General features: G+C 37.8%; 1 protein-coding gene across 2 annotated transcripts in view; it reads right to left on the bottom strand.

Annotated features, from left to right (window-relative positions):
- Positions 1 to 697: 697 nt before the first annotated feature.
- GSK3B (glycogen synthase kinase 3 beta) overlaps positions 698 to 19851 on the bottom strand; it is a 268959-nt gene continuing 249805 nt past the window's right edge. For both annotated transcript variants that reach the window (XM_011987168.1, XM_011987169.1), the window contains one exon: positions 698 to 6244. In XM_011987168.1, coding sequence (XP_011842558.1) covers positions 6177 to 6244 — 68 coding nt within the window. In that variant the 3' untranslated portion in view covers positions 698 to 6176. The remainder of the gene's footprint in view (positions 6245 to 19851) is intronic.

Below are 19851 nucleotides of genomic sequence, written 5' to 3'. Positions count from 1 at the left end.
TACCTTCCTAGAACACATTTCAAAATGACATCTACCGGCTGGGCATGGTGGCTCATGCCTGTAACCCCAGCACTTTGGGAGGCTGAGGCAGGCAGATCACTTGAGGTCAGGAGTTCAAGACCAGCCTGGCCAACAAAGTGAAACCCTGTCTCTACCAAAAATGCAAAAATTATCTGGGCATGGTGGTGTGTGCCTGTAGTCTCAGCTAGTAGGGAGGCCGAGGTAGGAGAATCACTTGAACTAGGGAGGCGGAGGTTACAGTGAGTCGAGGTTGTGCCACTGCACTCCAGCCTAGGCAACAGAGAAAGACTCTGTCTCAAAACAAAACAAAACAAAACAAAAACAAAATTACATCCACCATCACCGCTCTCCTGAAATAGGATCCCAAAGGACTGTTTGTGGTCAGTACTTCTTGGAAAGACTTAAAAACGAAAAAGGCAGTCTTCCAGGATTCTAAATTGAAAGGGTCTTGCGGGACACTGACACAAAGTTTAACTCAATCCCAGAACCTATACAAGACAGACACCCAAATGCACTTCAGTGCCAGCAGGAGGCCCATTGAACAAGTAACATCTTTTTTCACTAATCCAATCCTCCCGTCGCCTCTACTGGTTAAATGTGTTTAACTGTTTTACAAATGTTAGTGGAATTAGCCAACCCCAACACCACAGTAAATAAATAAGAGGACCACACTTTATCGAATATAAATTTGTTTTTATTGAAGCAGCAGTCACATGACCTTATATCTAGCCTTTAGATTAGGCCTGACAGAGTGAGCCAGCCCTAAAAAAATGATGTTTCTTTTTGCACTAAGAGACATAACATGTTTACATACATCATCCAGTATTGGAAATGAGCAGACTCAAACACAACATGTGTTGGTTACCTGGGAGGTACAGCCCCACTGTTTGTGGTGTCCATATATTTTACAGAGACTCCCAAAGACCATTACTAATAGGATGAAAGTTAAAAGAAAATACAGCCACACCAAATCATGAACACAGTAATCAAAGACAGCAGCTTATACACATTTAAAAACTGTCCCTTTCAGAGTTGTTTTCTTTCTTTTCTAAGCAGTGTCTGCAAAGCTTCCTCTACATCAAATCCAAAGGTTTCCAAGATGGAAGCTGCACCTCTTGGGGCTACACAATGGAATAAAATCATTGGAAAGAACAAGAAGTGGTATTCATATCTTGTTTTTCATAACAAAGATTAATGTTTCCCTAATTAGAGGAACGGAAATGGTGATGTGACTACATATTGCAGTGGCAAAATAGTAGGGTGAAGAACGAGGGTTGGGTACTGAAATAAAGACCACACACTTGTGAATTTTAATTTCATTTCCAGGCTAACCTACTTTTTATTTAATGCAAATTACAGTACCAGTTAACTATTTCCAAACCAAGTCACATAGAACAAAATGTATTTACAAGGGAATGGGGAAAGGGAAAAAAAACATTGAGCATACTTTTCACAAAAAAGTTTATATTTAAAATGAAAAAAAAAAATCAGTCACAGAGGCATTCAAGTAGTAATAATGTTATACAGATTTTGCTTTTCCTTTATATCAAGACAGATTTGCACAAGTGTTTGCAATAGTTTGTATACAACCCACAGTCCTTTATATATATATATATATATATAATAAATTTTGTTTTTTAGGTTTGTTTTTAAGATGGAAGTGGTCACGCTAATTGGTATGTGTACAGGCCCAAGTGATCCATCGGCAACACATTTATAAATGCAAATTTTACAGGCAAGCAGATTTTCATACATCTATCTGTATCTGCCTGTAGACAGATATAGTAAGGAAAAAAAACTTTAAAATTAACACAAGGAAGTCTACTTTGTCAAGCTAACCCCTTATGTACTGGTTGTCATTTTGCTTTTATTGTGGAGGTGCAAAACGGAGCAACAAACTTGAATAAAACGGCATAACCCTTGTGAAAATAATCCAAACCCCAGGGATTACTTTCAAAGCCTCTCAAAGGTAGATCTCAGTCTGGGACTCTACTGTGCTTCTAGTTGTCTCTTTTATTTTCAGTGGCTCAGGTTTCCACCAGAAAAGACAGATTTTATTGTAAAGCATAGCTACTTTTCTATACAGGGGAGGGAAGTGTTTGGCTCTGTGATTAGATGATCACTAACATGAACAGTAGGAATCAGATATAATTTCAGTTGCAAACAAAGAAAACCCCCCAAATGTCTGGGGATCTGGCATTGGCCAAACTTCCTTTGGAAGATTCCAAAGTTAAATCCTTTAAAAAGGAAGGGAAAAATAGATGAAATGCCAGTGTCTTTATATCCACAGGGATAGAGAATATAATAGTCCTCTCAGAAACCTTTGCATTGGTGCAGACAAGATGACTGGTTAGGCATACTTTGTTAAAACATAAACCAAAAATGTGTCTAAAAATTAAGAGGACTTAAAAAAAAATGACGCAGCATGTCATTGGAAAGAAGGTGCAGTCTTCTGCCTTGCTGGAATGAATACACGATGTTTCAAAAATAGTAACCTTTGGTTTGGTAGTTTTTTCTTCTATTCAAGACATTTTATATGGAGTACTTTGAGGCAAAACACTCTATTTTTCTTTCAAAAAAGGCCTTCGTGTTGGGCACACAGTAAGAATTAAACTGATTTTTTAGAAAGAAATTAAAATGATATTTCATTGAACAAGGGTAGAGATGGCGGGAGGGAGGAAATGGGCTAGGAGTTCCCTTGTTAAAACAACAGTCCTCTATTGGCACGGTGGCACTCCGTGCAGTAACTGCTAGTAATTGCACTATAGCATTTTAGACCACTGACGTATCAAAACCTGATACTATTAAGAAACTTCGATTTATAAAAAACCAATTCTCTCTCACTCTCTCATTTGGGAGGGAAGTAGATAAAAGAGGAGAGAGAGAGAGCATGGAAGGCTCCCAGAATCTGCTGTTTTTAAGACCCATGGTTAGGGCTTGTGGAAGAGACGAGCAAAATCTAATCTATTCGATATCCTCCAGCTCTAGGGCTCCCTGGTGCTACACTAAGTCCCTGAATGGACTAAGTATGAAATGAAACCGGTCACTGCTACTGAGGAGGAAACAGACATTCAGAACCAAAACAAAGGCAGGGCTTGAACGAAATGAGATTACGAATATGGTTTCCTCTTCCCACTCCTGAGTATGGTATCACTGAAACTTAACTGTGGAAGGGGCAAAGATACTGTTATGAGTGAGTTATTATTTCAAAGGGAAAGGGGGTGGACAGGGAGACATGGATACAGGAAACCAATTAAAATTTAAAAAGGAACAAATTAAAAAAAAAACAAAAACAAACACATGGAAGCGAAGGCACTCCAAACTATATAGATACACTATACATTGCTAGAGTTATTGTTACAATAATACAGGCCGGTACCTACTGTACAGAGTTAAAACTATATGGCTTTAAAAAGCTCGTCTACATTTTGTCTGATTATTAAACAGAATCACTGCCCTGAACAGTAACTTTTTGCTCATTAATAACAGTTCCTGGGTCCACATATTTACATACAAAACAATAAAACTTAAATTTAAAAACATAGAAAGAAAATATAATGTACAAGCTTGAATTTGGTGAGGAGCTTTTTATTATTATTATTATATACAAAAAGATATTCAGAGACCTGGATCTCACTTGTATAAAAGAGTTCTGTGATCCCACCATGATCCTTGAGAAAGAAAAATCACACATCTCAGCCCACACACACACACACACACACACGCATGCGCACACGCACACACAATGAAATGAGAGAAAAGCGTGACTTTTCTCTCTTCTTTTACCCCAGTTGTGGGGGGCAACCTGTTTCCTAAAATAAGCACTGATTTTTGTGGACTCTGGCAAGTATACCACGTCCAGAGCAATGTCTGTATCCAAACGCTTGCTGGGCAGTTGGATCTGAACGCAGGTCCATTTCTCTATCACAGACCTGCCTTTTCAGATTCTTTATAAATTCTGTCTGAAAATGATCTATCAAAGCCATTACCTTTAAGGAGTTATGCTGCCAAATACTCTGATTTCAGGCTTCTTTCAAATCTTAGCTTTCAGAAGCACTTTATAAAACATAAAATTCAATTTGTTTGATTTGGTTTGACTGAGCATGTTTCCTTTCTCATGAACTCTGATATATCCAGAGGTTTGTGAAACCCCTTTTGTGGCCCAAGACCTCAGCTAAACAGCCAGTGAAAACCAAGATGGCTCACAGTTGTCTTTCTGGGTACTGGTTCACTTCAGCAGGCAGGACAACTCTCTTGGAGAGTCACACACACAGTTAAGGAGCAGGACAGGGTGCTAGGGCCTGCAGGAGGGCTGCCAACAGACTCCATTTCCGAACCCTCTGGAGGACAAGACCCATAACATGACCTAAGGTGGCAATGAGGAGGGTGAGGGCAAGTTACACACAAGCAAGGGCTCAGCTCTGCAGCCCTACAGTTACCAGCTAACCTTGGAAGGCATGTGGGGAAGGAGCGGGTAGGAGGGAAAGGCGGCCATCACTCAAGTGATCTTTAAATGTGAAGTACAACTGATTGTGCCTTAAAGATTCTAGGTCAAGTAATGGCCCATAAGCACCAAGGTGACTAAAGTTCATTTTAGAGTATATAAGGCCCACATAGATGCCAACCTTAAAAGTATAAAACAAACTAGTCATGAAAATCTATTTCCTCACGGCAAACATAGTCCTTCAATCCTCCTTGCATTCCAAGGAATATTGCTTTTTCTTCAAAAAGAGAGACTGATTCTTACACCATTCACTGATACACAAAGAAAACAGACACAAAAACTCTTAACTGGGTGTGGGGGAAACATTCTTCTCATGCTTCAATCAGTCAATTTTGATACTGTAGACAAAAAAAAAAGGCAGTATTGAATATATGTATATATAATGTATATACACACATTTATATCATCACTTTCCTATAAAGTCAGCAGGTATAAGTGACTATCATTCTGATGTATAGTTTTTAATATTCCTACCATCTGACATGCATCAATAAATAAATGTAAAAAGCATGAGGTTAAAAAACAAATACAGATTCTAGATTTGGATTTAAAATTAGAACTATGTGTAGAATGTGGCTATTTCTGCAAGCTCGATTTTCAATTAAAAAATATGAAAAATAAACCAGTAGACGACTGTTACAGTTCACATTATTTAACTACAATGTCCTCTCAAGTGTATCTTTCCAAGGGAAGTAATTTTAGAAAAAAATCTGGACAAACTTATTCACAGTGGTGAGATGTATTCCTGGCCTGTCCCCTTCCTCTGGGCTCGTCAGTCTTTGACCTCAGCAGCTAGCTCAGCCTGCTCAACACCCCTTCCGTCTCCTCCCAGGTCACTAGTTTGAAACTGTGCTAAGATTTGCAAAGAACTTTGGTCAGGCAAACAAAGAGCCACCTGTAGAGCATGTGTGCCTGAGTCTTGCTTGCTGCTTCCCCTCTGGCAGCCTCCTGTACAAGCCTCTACATCACTAGCGCTGACTGAGAGCAAAACAAAACCGTAACAAATCTACTAAGAATCTTCCCTGTAGAGTTCCAAACTTTGCTGACCTCCCTGGGTTACGAATGATACACATTTCTTTGTCTGCCACACCTGCCACCAACATGCCAAAGGCAAGTCTATAAATACCCGAAGATATGGATTAATTTTACAAGTGACATTTAAGTCCCCGTTGAGTTATACCTGCTAAGCTCCCAACCAATTTCAAGCTGTGCACTATACCAAAGTCTGGCACTAGACTTTAAAAGAAAACAAAGTTCAAAAAAAACCCATCAGCACAGAACAAAGTTTTCTTCTTTTGTGGAAGGGGCATGAGGCAGGACTCCTGTTTTTAAAGTATACAACAGCAGACTTTTAATAAAAAAAGATTGTCGTGGGAGAGAGATTGTGTGTTCTAGTGCTCCGCTTTCCCCCTCCCCACAACCCCTCCCACCCCCTGGATCTCCCTCAAAGTGAGAATACAATGAAATTGGTTTGTATTTATAGATATTTTACAAGGTTAAATAAGAACAACAATAATAATAAAAAAATTGAACACTAAAATGAACAGGTTTTTTTTCTCTTTTTAATATTCTTTCCAAACGTGACCAGTGTTGCTGAGTGACACTCAAGTAACTGGTGGTTTTTCCTGTGCAGCTGGCTGCTCGGGACCGTTCAGGTGGAGTTGGAAGCTGATGCGGAAGCAGCATTATTGGTCTGTCCACGGTCTCCAGTATTAGCATCTGCAAGTCAAAAAGGCCCAAAAGAGAGCATGAGCAATGCTACAACAGCGAAAGAGAACAAGTACACTGTTTCAACTGCAGGCTGTGAATTGTATGGCCTTCCAAGCTGTTATTTGGAAGGCTGTTTTAAATAAGGCCAACACTATGAACTCTGAATTTCTCTTTTATTGGATTTAAGTTCATGCCTCACCATGGTCCTGGTACAGGGAAAACAGTGTCTTTGAATAAGTTACAGACTCAGGGAGCCAGAGACTATTTCAGTCAAAGCTCTTGCTACAGCTGGGATCAGCTGTATATGAACACTCAGCTGGAGTCTAGCTCACTTGAAAATAAATGAACAGTGCACAGCTGGGAAAACTTGCTAAAAATTCTGAACCATGTTACATCTGCTTAAGTGAGTAAATGGGTGGAGGCAATGAAAGTAACGTGGGTCAGTGTTGATAGGCAGAACAGTCCTTCTTCATTATTCATAGAGATGGAAGATAGACAACCAGCAAAAAAGAAACAGCAAGTGCAGTACCAATTCACTCAGTCAATTTAATAAAGCATCTTGTATCAACAGATGAATGGATAAAAGAAAATGTGGTATATACACACAATGGAGTAATATGTAGCTGTAAGAGAGAATGATGGGAGGCTGAGTGGGAGGGCTGCTTGAGTCAAAGAGATTGAGGATGCAAGTGAGCCAAGACCACCTGGGTGACACAATAAGATACTGTCTAAAAAAAAAAAGAAAAGAAAAGAAAAAAGAAAAAGAATGAGATCCTGCTATTTGCAACAACATGGATGGAACTGGAAGTCATTATGTGAAGCGAAACAAGCCAGACAGAGAAAGACAAACGTTGCATGTTCTCGCTGATTTGTAGGAGCTAAAATTTAAAACAATTGAACTCATGGAGATAGAGAGAAGGATGATTACCACAGGCTGGGAAGGGTAGCGAGGGTGGGGGAAGTGGGGATGGTTAATGGGTACAAAAAAAAAAAAGAAATAATGAGTAAGACCTAGTATTTGCTAGCAAAACAGGGTGACTATAGTAAAAAAAAAAAAAAATTAACTGTACATTTAAAAATAACTAAAGGTATGACTGGTTTGAAACATAAAGGATAAATGCTTGAGGTGATGAATATCCCATTTATCCTGATATGATTATCACACATTGCATGTCTATATCAAAATACCTCAGGTAACCCATAAATATATACACCTACTATGTCCCCACAAAAATTAAAAATTAAAAAAAGGAAAGCATCTTGTAGTCAAATCCTGACTTAGAACTTACTTAGAGCTTACTTTGCCCTAATCTTTTAGAAATACGTACAACTCTACAACCATGGTCTCCTTCCCCCTTTTAAGGTCTATTATTATTTCACAGCATCCATTAACATTTAAGTGGACATCTAACTGTGTCCAAATTGGTTTAGTAGACTGCTGTTTTAGTGGCTATCAAGTTGCATCCTTGTCATCTCACTTAATGACTGGGAAAGTACTGCTAGCCAAATTTTTTCCCAGAAGATTTCACACTAAGCCCTGAACAAGAGAAGTGGCTTGACTGGGATGGGCAACTTTGAAAAGCCATCTCTCTAGAAGCCACAATGCCATCAAGGTTGGTGACACCAAAAGGCAGGCTCAGAAGTTTTTTGTCTCTCTAGGACTGAAGGGATTTGTGGATCTACCATGTGCTATGGTGAGCAGAATAACCAATGTCATGGCTGAATGTTAACATTTGGTCCTGGATCTTTCTACTTTGAATTTCTGAATTAGAGGGAGACACAAAAGACCCAAGGACACATAGGGAACTCTATGATGGATTAGCTGTTCAGTTTCTCATTTCTAAAGCCAATCTATAAAAATTACACTTCCTAATTTCCTGATAATCTGCCCTTATATACATTTAGCACAGCCTTTGGGGAAGGAATGCGAATATCTCTTAATGTGAATGATTAGGTTTAATTCATTTAATTTCCTTCAAAATAGCTAAAGCTGCTTCTAATCTCGTTATCATGTACACAAGTGAAGATATTATGGCATCGGAATCCACACATTAGGTTCATATAGCCCATGGCAGGGGGTCATATTAATTTATCGGTATGGCAAATGAACAGGTGGCAGGAAAGGGTACATGACATAGAACCGACTCTCCAAAGCCAGGATGACCACCTTTTCTAATAATCACTGAGGAACTATGCTAACACTTCATTCGTACCTCCTGACCTTCCTTAGGTTTGCCCTGTTTAAAGGAAGTTTTACCCTCAATGATCATCCACATTCTGCGCATCAATAACCTAACATCAATTCCTGTCTAGACCACAGATTCCTCCAAGCCTTTCTCAGATAAAAATGTTCATTTTCATGATTCAGGCACAGGCTGCATTAAAAAAAAAAATCCAGAGAAAACCTGGAACACCACAAACCCATGCTTATTGCAGCGTGTCACATGCTCTGATGACACTCAGAACCTATGCATGACCATCATCAAACAGCATTTCCTTCTCATTTTCAGTATGGGAAGATAACAGGTTGAACTGTCATTCTGGTCTTCCCCAGGACTTAAGAAAGGCACTGATCATCAGAAATTTATCTATCTGTTTGACCACTACATCAGCACCCATGCCAACATGGAGAGCAGCTCTGGCCACAGCACCCATTAACTACACTGGCTGACATCAGCCAGGGCTGACTTCAGTTTTACCTCATCTACATGGCCACCAGCCCATTTATGTTAATGGACTCTTTAGCAAAATCCTATTTGGCACCAATGTGCAGATGTCCTTTCACTGACTACAGTCTGTGAGCTTGTGACACTGCCAAAACCAGTCTCCTCTTTCTTGGATACATTCAGTGACTGCTTGCATGATCACATTAAAAAGCACAAGCCTTTTTTTATTTTATTTTTATTTTATTTTTTTTATTTTTATTTATTTATTTTTTTTTCAGACTGAGTCTGGCTGTGTCGCCCAGGCTGGAGTGCAGTGGCCAGATCTCAGCTCACTGCAAGCTCCACCTCCCGGGTTTACGCCATTCTCCTGCCTCAGCCTCCCAAGTAGCTGGGACCACAGGCGCCCGCCACCTCGCCTGGCTAGTTTTTTGTATTTCTTAGTAGAGATGGGGTTTCACCGTGTTAGCCAGGATAGTCTCGATCTCCTGATCTCGTGATCCGCCCGTCTTGGCCTCCCAAAGTGCTGGGATTACAGGCTTGAGTCACCGCGCCCGGCCTAGCACAAGCCTTTTAAGTGAGCATAAAACCAGAAACAAATTCACTTTCTGAATAAAATTTGATGGACACCCATGCTCTTCAGATCTGTAATTACCTCATATTTTTCTCTTCAGTTATTTTCAAATCACTTAGTGAACATAATTTTAATGGCTAATTATTTTGATTATAAATATCCTTGATATCAAAAGTCACAGTCCTATAGACATTCTTCAAAAAAACTTGCGCCTGATGCAATGAGCTCCACTTAAAATCAAATCACACATGTCCTGCTGAGAAGAACAGAGTTCTCTTTTTCAGAGGAAGACAAAGTACAGAGAGGGAAAAAGTAAAACAAAAAAGGCAAAGTTCTATAAATTCGATACTCAATAGTAGGCTTAAAAGACCACCCAATTACTGACTGAATAAAGTTACATTTCATAATCTCTACAATCCCATCATAAAGATGGATTGGCCCCTTGGCCAAGAAAAGTAGGAGGAGCTGACCTCTTGGTGGCTAGGAAGAAACTAATTCAAGAACAATCAGGAAACAAGATAACACAGATTAACATCTTTTTAGAAATAAGAAACAAATCTTGGCACATGCTTATTATGTTCCCACCATCATTCTGTAAATTTATTTTTACACAATGGAATCTGAATTAATAAGTTTTCTATTAAAAATGTTTATTCATTTAAAATTTTGATAAATTGTAATTGGATTTAGTGTAATTTCTGTAACTTTTCTTCTCAAACATTTAAATAGTGACTCCATAACATAAAAACAATAAAGTTCATTTGCTTCTCCTTACATTCCCTTCCCATTACATATGCACTGGTAAAGTGATGCTAAATGGCATTATGGTTTAAAAGAGAGGCTAAGATCATTTTCATTATAAATGATCTGACTATAGATCATTAACCAACTCTACAATCTCTTGTTTTCCACCAGAGATGCTCTTCTGAACCTCACACTGATATATGTTTCTTAAAACTAAACCAACTCTATAAACATTTATTGAGTATGAAGCCTACTTGTACAACTTAATAGCTGTGTGATTTTGGAACACATTATTTAATCTCTCCTTTCCTCACTGGTAAATGGTAGTGATACTACCTACCTAGGAAATTAGGCCTATGAAGTGCTTAGCATAGTATCTGGCATACAGCAATTGTTCAATAGATGGGAAGGTAAAAGGGACATCTAAAAGCACATATATGTATAATCTAGTGTGACTGCAATAACCAACATCAATAAAGTAAATACTAACGACGGCATACTGCTGACCAATATGCCAGACACCACACTAAGTATTTTGTAGTCATGTCATTTAGCTCACACAGCAACCCTGAGAAATAGGTACAACTGTTACCTCCATTTTGCAAATAGGAGAAAGGAAGCACAAATAGATTAAGGAATGTGCCCAAGACCATGTAGCTAATAAGCAGGGGAGTGGAACACAGAGCACAAGGAAGGAGAATGATCCATATTATGGGCATTAGGGGGCAGCAGAAAAGATTTCCTAGCAAAAGAAGAAAAGAGATTAAGGTGACTTTCATTTAGAACTAACCTCAATAAAATCACTGTGATTTCTACAGGCACATTTCTATTATCTGTAAGAGACGTTACATTAAAAGAGAAGAGTGAGTTTGTGATAAGAAAATTTAACAGCACAGTTACTTTGTTTTCAGTATGGGGTGTACAGAGATATAAGTGCTCTGGAAACAACTACAGAGCTAACATTTCACTGACTTTGAAGCTTCCTATAAACCAACCCCCATTATCACCTGTCTAATGCTACTATGGAAAAACAAACAAGTAAACAAAAAAACTCCCCCAAACCAAGGATGGACTTAAGAGGAAACAGACAGAACAATCAGCTTTGTGGGGAAGGAAAAGAAGGTACAAAATCATCCTTACACACTGTGCTAGCTACTTTCCAAGATGACCCCAATGATTCATGCCTCTTGGTATCCATGCCTAATGCAGTCCATTCCCACACTGAATAGGACTGACCTGTGTAACTAATAGGATATTCCAGAAACAACGGTGTGTGACTTCCAAGGCTAGGACATAAAAGACACTGTGGCTTCCGCATTGCCTTCTTTCTTGGATTACTTAGTCTAGGGGAAGCCAGCTGCCATGATGTGAGATACTTAAGTAGCACTATGGAGAGGGCCACTTACTGAGTGACTGAGGCCTCCTGCATACAGCCAGCACACATTTGATAACCACATGAATGACAGCCACTGTGGAAGTACAGCCTCTGCCCCCAGGCAAGTCGTCGGATGACTGCATCCCTAGCTAATGTTCTGACTATGTCACGAGACTCTGACCCAGAACCACCTAGCTAGGCTGCTTCTAAATCCCTGACCCACAGAAACTATGTGAGACAACAAACGTTTACTCTTGTTTTAAATAGCTAAATGTTGGGGGGTAAACTAATATGCAGAAATAGGTAACAAATACATATGTCAAAGAACTTAAATGACATTTAGGGTTTGCATTCACAAGCCAATGAGGGAATCACTGACAAAGTCTCCCTACATAATTAGGTGTGCTTCTAAGAAACTGTACAAGACAAAAAAAAGATTATATTAGATTTAAGTCTTTTTTCCAGAATTGTTTTCTCAGGAATCAATTATTTTCTGAAAAATTCATGGCTCTGTGGCTTTGTACCAGATACTGCAAAGCAAATTGGCATATGTATTAAAACCAATTTTATTCTGTGTGACATAAGACGTAAAACACAACTTAGGCAATCCCACAGTGAAGCCAAGGGTAGAACCCTTAAGTATCAGGTTCCCAAAAGAGTCCATAAGGCTGTGATTTTTGTCCTGGAGTAAATTTTTGTATGTAAAATTCCATATCTGGTATACATACATCTCTTTTTATAGGACAGGATCTACAGTGTTTTTTTCTTTTTTTTTTTTTAAGATTCTCAAGAGATCTGTAAGAGTTGTTAGATAATGGAGTCATGGATTAATGGATCAACTGTCTCAATACTGAGGAAACTGCCCCACTCAAATGCTCAAGTCATAAACACAGAAGTTCTTGCCTTGATTCCTTGCTGTCTGCATCCCCCCACCCCCCGCCCACAAATGGTCCTGTCCATGCTCCCTGTCTCAAATGTGGTTGATCAAAGGTCCAAATGAGGAGCAGGAAGGAGAGTGAATGGAAGGTCTCCACTTACACCTACTGCCAAAGGATTTAAATGAAAAGAGAGTAAAAACAAGGAAATGGGTTGGGAGGAGAAGAGAGAAAATAAACATAGGAGACAGGATTCCAAAGGCTCTGCCACCATGAATCAGTATTCTAGATCTGTGTGTCCATAAAAATTTAATTCTTCTAATTTACTGAAATGCTCACTATGTGGCCCAGCAGCAATCACAGAAATGTTCTATTTATATTCTCTAATAGAGTATCTGCTAACTACATAAGGCGATTTATTTAAATTTAAAGTAACTGACATTAAAGATTAAAATTCAGTTCCTTATTTGTTCTCAACACATTTCAAGTTCTCCAAAAGCTACAAAATTATTAAATATTTTATTATTTCTATTGCTGGCATATTAGTAAAATAACATATTTTAGATATATCAAATGAATCTTTTTGTGTTTTACATGCACTTTATAAGTACACTTGGAAACATTAGGTTTTTTATTTTTTTGGAGACAGGGTCTCACTCTGTCACCCAGGCTGGAGTGCAGTGGCGCAATCTCAGCTCACTGCAACCTCTGCCTCCTGGGTTCAAGGGGTTCTCCTGGCCTCGCAAGTAGCTGGGATTACAGGCACACACCACCATGCCTGGCTAATTTCTTTTTTTTTTGTATTTTTAGTAGAGATGGGGTTTCGCCACGTTGGCCAGGCTGGTCTCGAACTCCTGGCCTCAAGTGATCCGACTGCCTCGACCTCCCAAAGTGCTGGGATTACAGGTGTGAGTCACTGTACCCGGCCAGGTATATTTTTATTCCCTTATTTCCTTTACTATGCTTTTGCCCAACAACAATCTCTTCCAAGCACATTTTATGTGTTTCTATTTATCAGGTGTCCTCTTTCTATAATAGTTAAAAATGTCTTATGACAGGTCAATCTCTCTAGAAGACAAAATTAACAGCCTGGGAGATATTATTTATACTGTGTACCTAACTCAGGATGTTCCTACTCAAGCTGTTCCAAGTGGAAATGCTTCTACTGTAAAACTATGTCTTAGATGTTAGTGTTATTAACTGGCACATGAACAAACAAGATAATTACAGAGAATCAAAGTATACCCTAAACTTATATTTAATTTGAAATTATAATTTACACTCATGAAATCAAAGTACACCTGTAAGGAAAAGATATGGCACAGAACACTAAGGTAGACTTCAGTGATTATAAAAATAGAAGTAAAATTTGGATGCCTGTGAGTCAACCCATCCACCAGGATACCTAGAAGACCTGTCAATAAGACTGTTTATATTTGATCTGCTGGCAGCTGAGAGGTCTCAGTTCCCTGTGAGGTCTGGGGCAGGGCACATTTTATTTAAGAAGTTTGGCTGCTCAGGGCAGAAAACTGAAGATCATGGGGACACACAGGTAACATTTTCACCGTTCCTTTAAGTTAAAATGCTTAATTTAGGAATAAAGAAAAAAAAAAGGGACATATAAATAAAAGTAGGTGACTTTAGGCAAGGAACTGAGGAACACTTCAGGGATACACGGAAAAATGTCTGATAGGGGATTCCAACTTAATCCAGATTTTAAATTACTTTTAGAGGGGGGGAAAAACCCAAATAAAATTTTTGACTTGATAGGAGAGAACATGTTTTGCACAGAAAGCGAGAACTTCTAGAAGTGATGTCTAGGACTGCTCTGGTGAGAATAATGACTAAGCTGGTTTGATTTCAGGTATCTATATACAAACTCACAAAGTGAACCTGAAACTCTAACATGGGGTAGATATAATCTCGGTGTCAGTGAATTTGTCAAAATGGTATAGTTCAAAATGGAAGTCTGTATTTCAGATGCAGAGCCAACAGGAGGAAATGGATGCAGCATTGTACCTAAAAGAGATGCACATATTAATTGGCTATCAAGTTGGTAACACCTAAAAATGTGTATGTGCACACATGCACACTGTACTTCCCCTACTCCCACTCTACGAGGAAATGGGGCAATGGGGAAATAGAAAAGTACCTGTATTGACAGTGGTGAGTATGAACTGACAGCGGAACAAGCTTTCGGAAAGCAATTTGACATTAAACTTTAAAATTCTTCATACTTTTTGACTCTACTTCTAAAAATTTAGAAGAATAAGTACAGCTTTATGCAAAGATATCTTCAAAGCATTTTTCAGAACAACAAAAACAAAAAACCCCATCTTCAACACAAACCAAATGTCCAAGAATAGTAAGTTAATTATGGTATAGCCTTAGGATATTGGCTGAATACTATAGTCATATACCTTCACCCTCTAAATAGCCTAAGCCCATTTTTTTAAAAAGCATGTCTCTCTGCCCATTCATATACAGACTAAAACATAATGTTATGTGTGATTATCTTTGAAAGTAGAATAGAGGTAATTTTTATTTCCTAAAATAACTATACACTATTATGTTCTTGATAAGACAAAAATGCCTTTTTTTTTTTAAAGTTGCAGACTTTTATGAAATTTAACATCTATTTGGGTTAAGATAAAGAGAAAACAGGAAGAACTTTACAAAGAAAAACAACAGGGCATGCACTGCAGCTTCTACATTAGACAGAATATGAATACAGCTTTCCCAATGTACACTGTAAAACTGGCCCAAAGGCCAGGTATAATATTAATAGTACTTGGGGAAAGGATGAGGGAGGGTAACTCTCATTTTAGAAAAGCAAGCATCTAATAAACTGACCATTTGCTTAACATTTCACCTCTCAAAAACAGTAGAAACAAACAATGAGAGAAATTATTCTGTGCTTAATTCTGCCCAACTAAAAAGAATTGGCTAGTATGTAGGTAACAGGAATTCTGAGGTGAAAGTAATTGTAATTGTAAGACAAAGGGACCACCAGCCATAGCAAAATCTGAACCAGATTTTAGCCAGATGAATTTTTAGAAGTTTGAAGAACAAACAGGTATGATTCGGTGCTAAAGTCTTCAAAAGAGGCTAACAACTAACAAGAAATAGAAAAGTATGAACAAACTTTGATCAAGTAATTGCAATAATCTCAACGCAAATAAAGTAACAGCAAGAGCTTTTCAAACCAAGATGAAGACAAGTTAAGTTGGCTCACCACGTACAATGACCTCATCCAAATGTTATCATGATTCCCTCTTCTGTTAGAAGGGTTTTCAACTTGAAAGGATGTAACAAAAATCCTAATAAAAAAAATGTGCCTCAAGGAAGGTAAGGGCAATGTATACATTTTAAATGTCTTTAAACTCACAATCTATAGTCCAAGAAACAAATCTAAAATGGATTACAGAAACTCACAGCTTACAGATATTTAGGCACTAGAAATTTCCCCAAGTCTTAAAAACAACGGTTTGATTTCCATCTTTGATATGGTTCCTTTTTTTTTTATGGAAAAAAGCTGAAAGTTTTCTTAAAAGAAAGAAGCATTTTACAAAGTGTTTTTTTTTACAACCTCCTCATACAAATGAGTATTTTAAATGTTGGTCTGTAGTTAAGCAAACAAGAGGAATGACCAGTCACTAAGAGGAATGACCAATCAACTAAGAGACCACCAGAAGAGTAATTTCTAGGAAACCCAGTCCAGTTCCAATTAATGTATCAGTAACTTGAATAAAGGCAAAACATTTCTAGTAGGCTCTGCCTTGTCCTCTTTGATATGTTTTATTAGTTGCTTGGATAGAGGTAAAAAACTGACATGTTTATGCAATGTACAGATGACATACAATTGTGTAGAAAATCCAACACCTTAATACTTTAGAACAAATCCAGGATTAGGAGTTAAAGCTGTCATTAGTATGGAGGGCAAGTTAGCTATCATTAACATTTGAAGGACTTTTACATGGATCTGGATGGTTCTGTTATAATTTCACAGTAGAATCACTGACTGGAAGAAGGCATACAGAAATAAATTTCAGGGTGAAAAAAGGATAAACTTTTCTAATAGAGTGATGCAAAGATAAAAAGGTGTTCATTCTTGCAGTAATGTCTATTACTGAATATACATAACCATGGGATAGATGACCACTTCTCGGTAGATAATGAGGGGTGGACTGAAATCAGTGGTTTTTAACAGCAGAACCACTGCATTGAACGAAATTTTATGCAGATGACCAATATACCAAAGAGATAAACACAGAAAACTGCTCTAGTTGAAATTCCCTACAACATCTCACATTCAACTCATCTGAGCAGATGATCTCTAAAACAGTTTGTATTTGATTAAGAAAACAGTAATGTCCTGAGATTTATTACTTTAGATGTTCCAGATGCATGGTCTCCTAAATGGAGTGAATGAGTTGACTGGGCATACAAAGAAAATAAGACACATATAATATATATTATATATTTTATATATATAAATGTTGAACATTTCCTATGTTGACCATTCATATATATATTATATATGTTATTTATATATATAAAATATATATATATATATATTTTTTCAGTCAACGTAAGAAATTATACTATGAATTTTGGCTGGCCACAGTGGCTCACTCCTGTAATCCCAGCACTTTGGGAGGCCAAGGCAGGCAGATTACTTGATGCCAGGAGTTCGAGACCAGCCTGGCCAACAAAGTGAAACCCCGTCTGTACTAAAATTACAAAAAATTAGCCAGGTATGGTGGTGCGCACCTGTAATCCCAGCTACTTGGGAGGCTGAGGCATGAGAATCACTTGAACCCAGGAGTTAGAGGTTGCAGTGAGCTGAGATCACGCCACTGTACTCCAGAGACAGAGTAAGATTGTCTCAAAACAAACAAACAAACAAAAAAAACCACACACACCCCAAATAAATTATACTTTAAGAATTGAGAGTAGTATGCGTAATTTTCAAGAGATTCTCATGTCAATCAGAGCCATGATTAACAATAATGCCTCTAGATACTAAAGCATTTTAAAAACAACTTATAAAGAATATTTTTTTGGAAAAAAAAGTTAACATCCATACCCACTAATTTAGCACAACAGTTTACAGTTTTGTATATTTCTGTCTAGTCCCTATCCACATGAAAATAAACATTTTGACAATAGTAACCAACAAGGTTCATGAGATTTTAAAATTTTCTCTACATAAATTAGGATGAGTATTTCCACGAATGTCCATAAGCTTCAGGAAAATTGTTTTTTATGGCTACATAAAAACGGAGATTTCGTAATGTATTAAAACAATTTCCTACTGTTGACCATTCAGGTTACATTGGCTCTCCTTTTTGTTATATATTAATACAGAATTTTTATTATATAATTTATTATTATATATATTATGAGATTCCTCTGTCTGTACATGGTAGCCTTTTTCTTTCCAAAATATTTATCCTGAAGTTAAAATCCCTAAAGTGGAATTACTGAACTAAAAAGTCTAAATTCTGACAGCTCTTGTTTTATACTATAATACTTTACCATAAGTTTTTATCAGCTCACATACAGTTGCAGAACACAACAAAAGGAAAGTTGAAACATCTGCAAAAATAGTTCCCTCAGTGTTAATGTCCTCAAACTTAATACTGGCAGAATCTTTACCATTTTCAAAGAAGGTGAGAAAGAATTGTGATATTTTGTTGCACTAGTCAAAGTTTGTTGGTGATGACAGAGAATAATTATATATTCCTAGAATTAGGACGGTATGATTTTAGGCCACAATCTGGGTATGAAAATGTCTATTTTCTTTTTTTTTTTTTTAAGACAAGAGTCTCACTCTTGCCCAGGCTGGAGTGCTGGAGTGCAGTGGCACAATCTCGGCTTACTGCGAGCTCCGCCTCCTGGGTTCACGCCCTTCTCCTGCTTCAGCCTCCCAAGTAACTGGGACTACAGGCGCCCGCCACCACGCTTGGCTAATTTTTGCATTTTTTAGTAGAGATGGGGTTTCACCGTGTTAGCCAGGATGGTCTTGATCTCCTGATCTTGTGATCTGCCCCCGTCGGCCTCCCAGAGTGCTGGGATTACAGGCATGAGCCACCGCGCCGGCTGAAAATGTCTATTTTCTTTTGCTTTTTTTCAGAAGCAGCAATATAGAGAATTAGATTTCAGTCTATAATATATTTAAAATATTAAGACTTAAATATCTGAAAACCATTTAACAGCTTTGGCTAACAACAGTAACTGACTAAAATCTGAAGTTGATTTCACCATAATATAGTCAGTATGATCATGGTTGATGGCATCTTTGGCAATCTGCTTTGTGTTTCTGCTTTTATTCCACATACTTTAGGATTGAGCTTTGTTTCCAGGTCTACACAAATGTCAGAAAACTCCATTCTTGTTTAAGCCAGCTATAAGCAACGTAAAAAGTGTCCCAAGCAGTTTATCTAGGAGCCTCTGTATTCCGATGATCTTGCTCTAGACACAAATATACTTGACAGAACCTCAATTGCAACGATGCTGAGCAACAATAGGAATGGTATTTTAACAGATCAGATGATAATTCAGTTATGGTACTCTTTTGAATTTGTATTTTAGTGATGCAAGGTCATTTTTAGATGATTTGCAGGCACATTCTCAGGCTACTGAAAACAGGTTAAGTATTATTTTGCTTCTTGTTGATATGACTGTTATAAACTAAAAGTAGCTCCACCTCTAAAATATGAATCATTTTGATGTTATGTGCTCCATTACACTGATTTAAATTAAGTATGACAACTAGTTTAGTTACTTAGGGGTTCATAGTGTAATCAATTCTCCCCAGGTTATTTGGGGTATATTACCGTGGTGATGTAGCTTAGGTGGGTGATAAGAAATTCTTTGAAAATTTAAATTTGAAATATTTCCAGTTTCAGATATTCAAGGTCTAGAACTTTACAGCTTAACAGTTTATTTATTTATTTTTTTGGACTCTGGAGCAGATCCTGAAATGCTTTGTGAGGAAAGCTTTGGTTATGTCTGTAGCTTAGCAGTCCCTCACTCTGTCTAGACAGTGTGGAGAGATGCGTGTCCATTTATCCAGGAAAGAAAAGTCATAGATTCTTTTGTCATAGAGGATGGATGTCAATCCTGCCCTCCACATGGCTTTTTAAAAAAAGCATGCCTGATGTGTCCTTAACTTTGCAAAAACAGTAATAAAAAAAGCAATAGCAGTTTCCTTTCACTGAGAGCCTACTGTATGGGCAGGCAAAGTGCTAATAAGCACTCTGAACACTTTATATCTTACTTCTTACAACTCTATGTAGTGGATATTTATTATTCCTGCTTTTGGACAAGGAAACCAAATCTAAGACAAACAGAGGAGATATATACATATATATATATAT

The sequence above is a fragment of the Mandrillus leucophaeus genome, unplaced genomic scaffold (genome assembly GCF_000951045.1).
Source record: "Mandrillus leucophaeus isolate KB7577 unplaced genomic scaffold, Mleu.le_1.0 Scaffold302, whole genome shotgun sequence".
Taxonomy (NCBI): Eukaryota; Metazoa; Chordata; class Mammalia; order Primates; family Cercopithecidae; genus Mandrillus; species Mandrillus leucophaeus.
The sequence above is the reverse complement of the archived record's forward strand: the minus strand, read 5'-3'. Positions and strand labels throughout refer to the sequence as shown.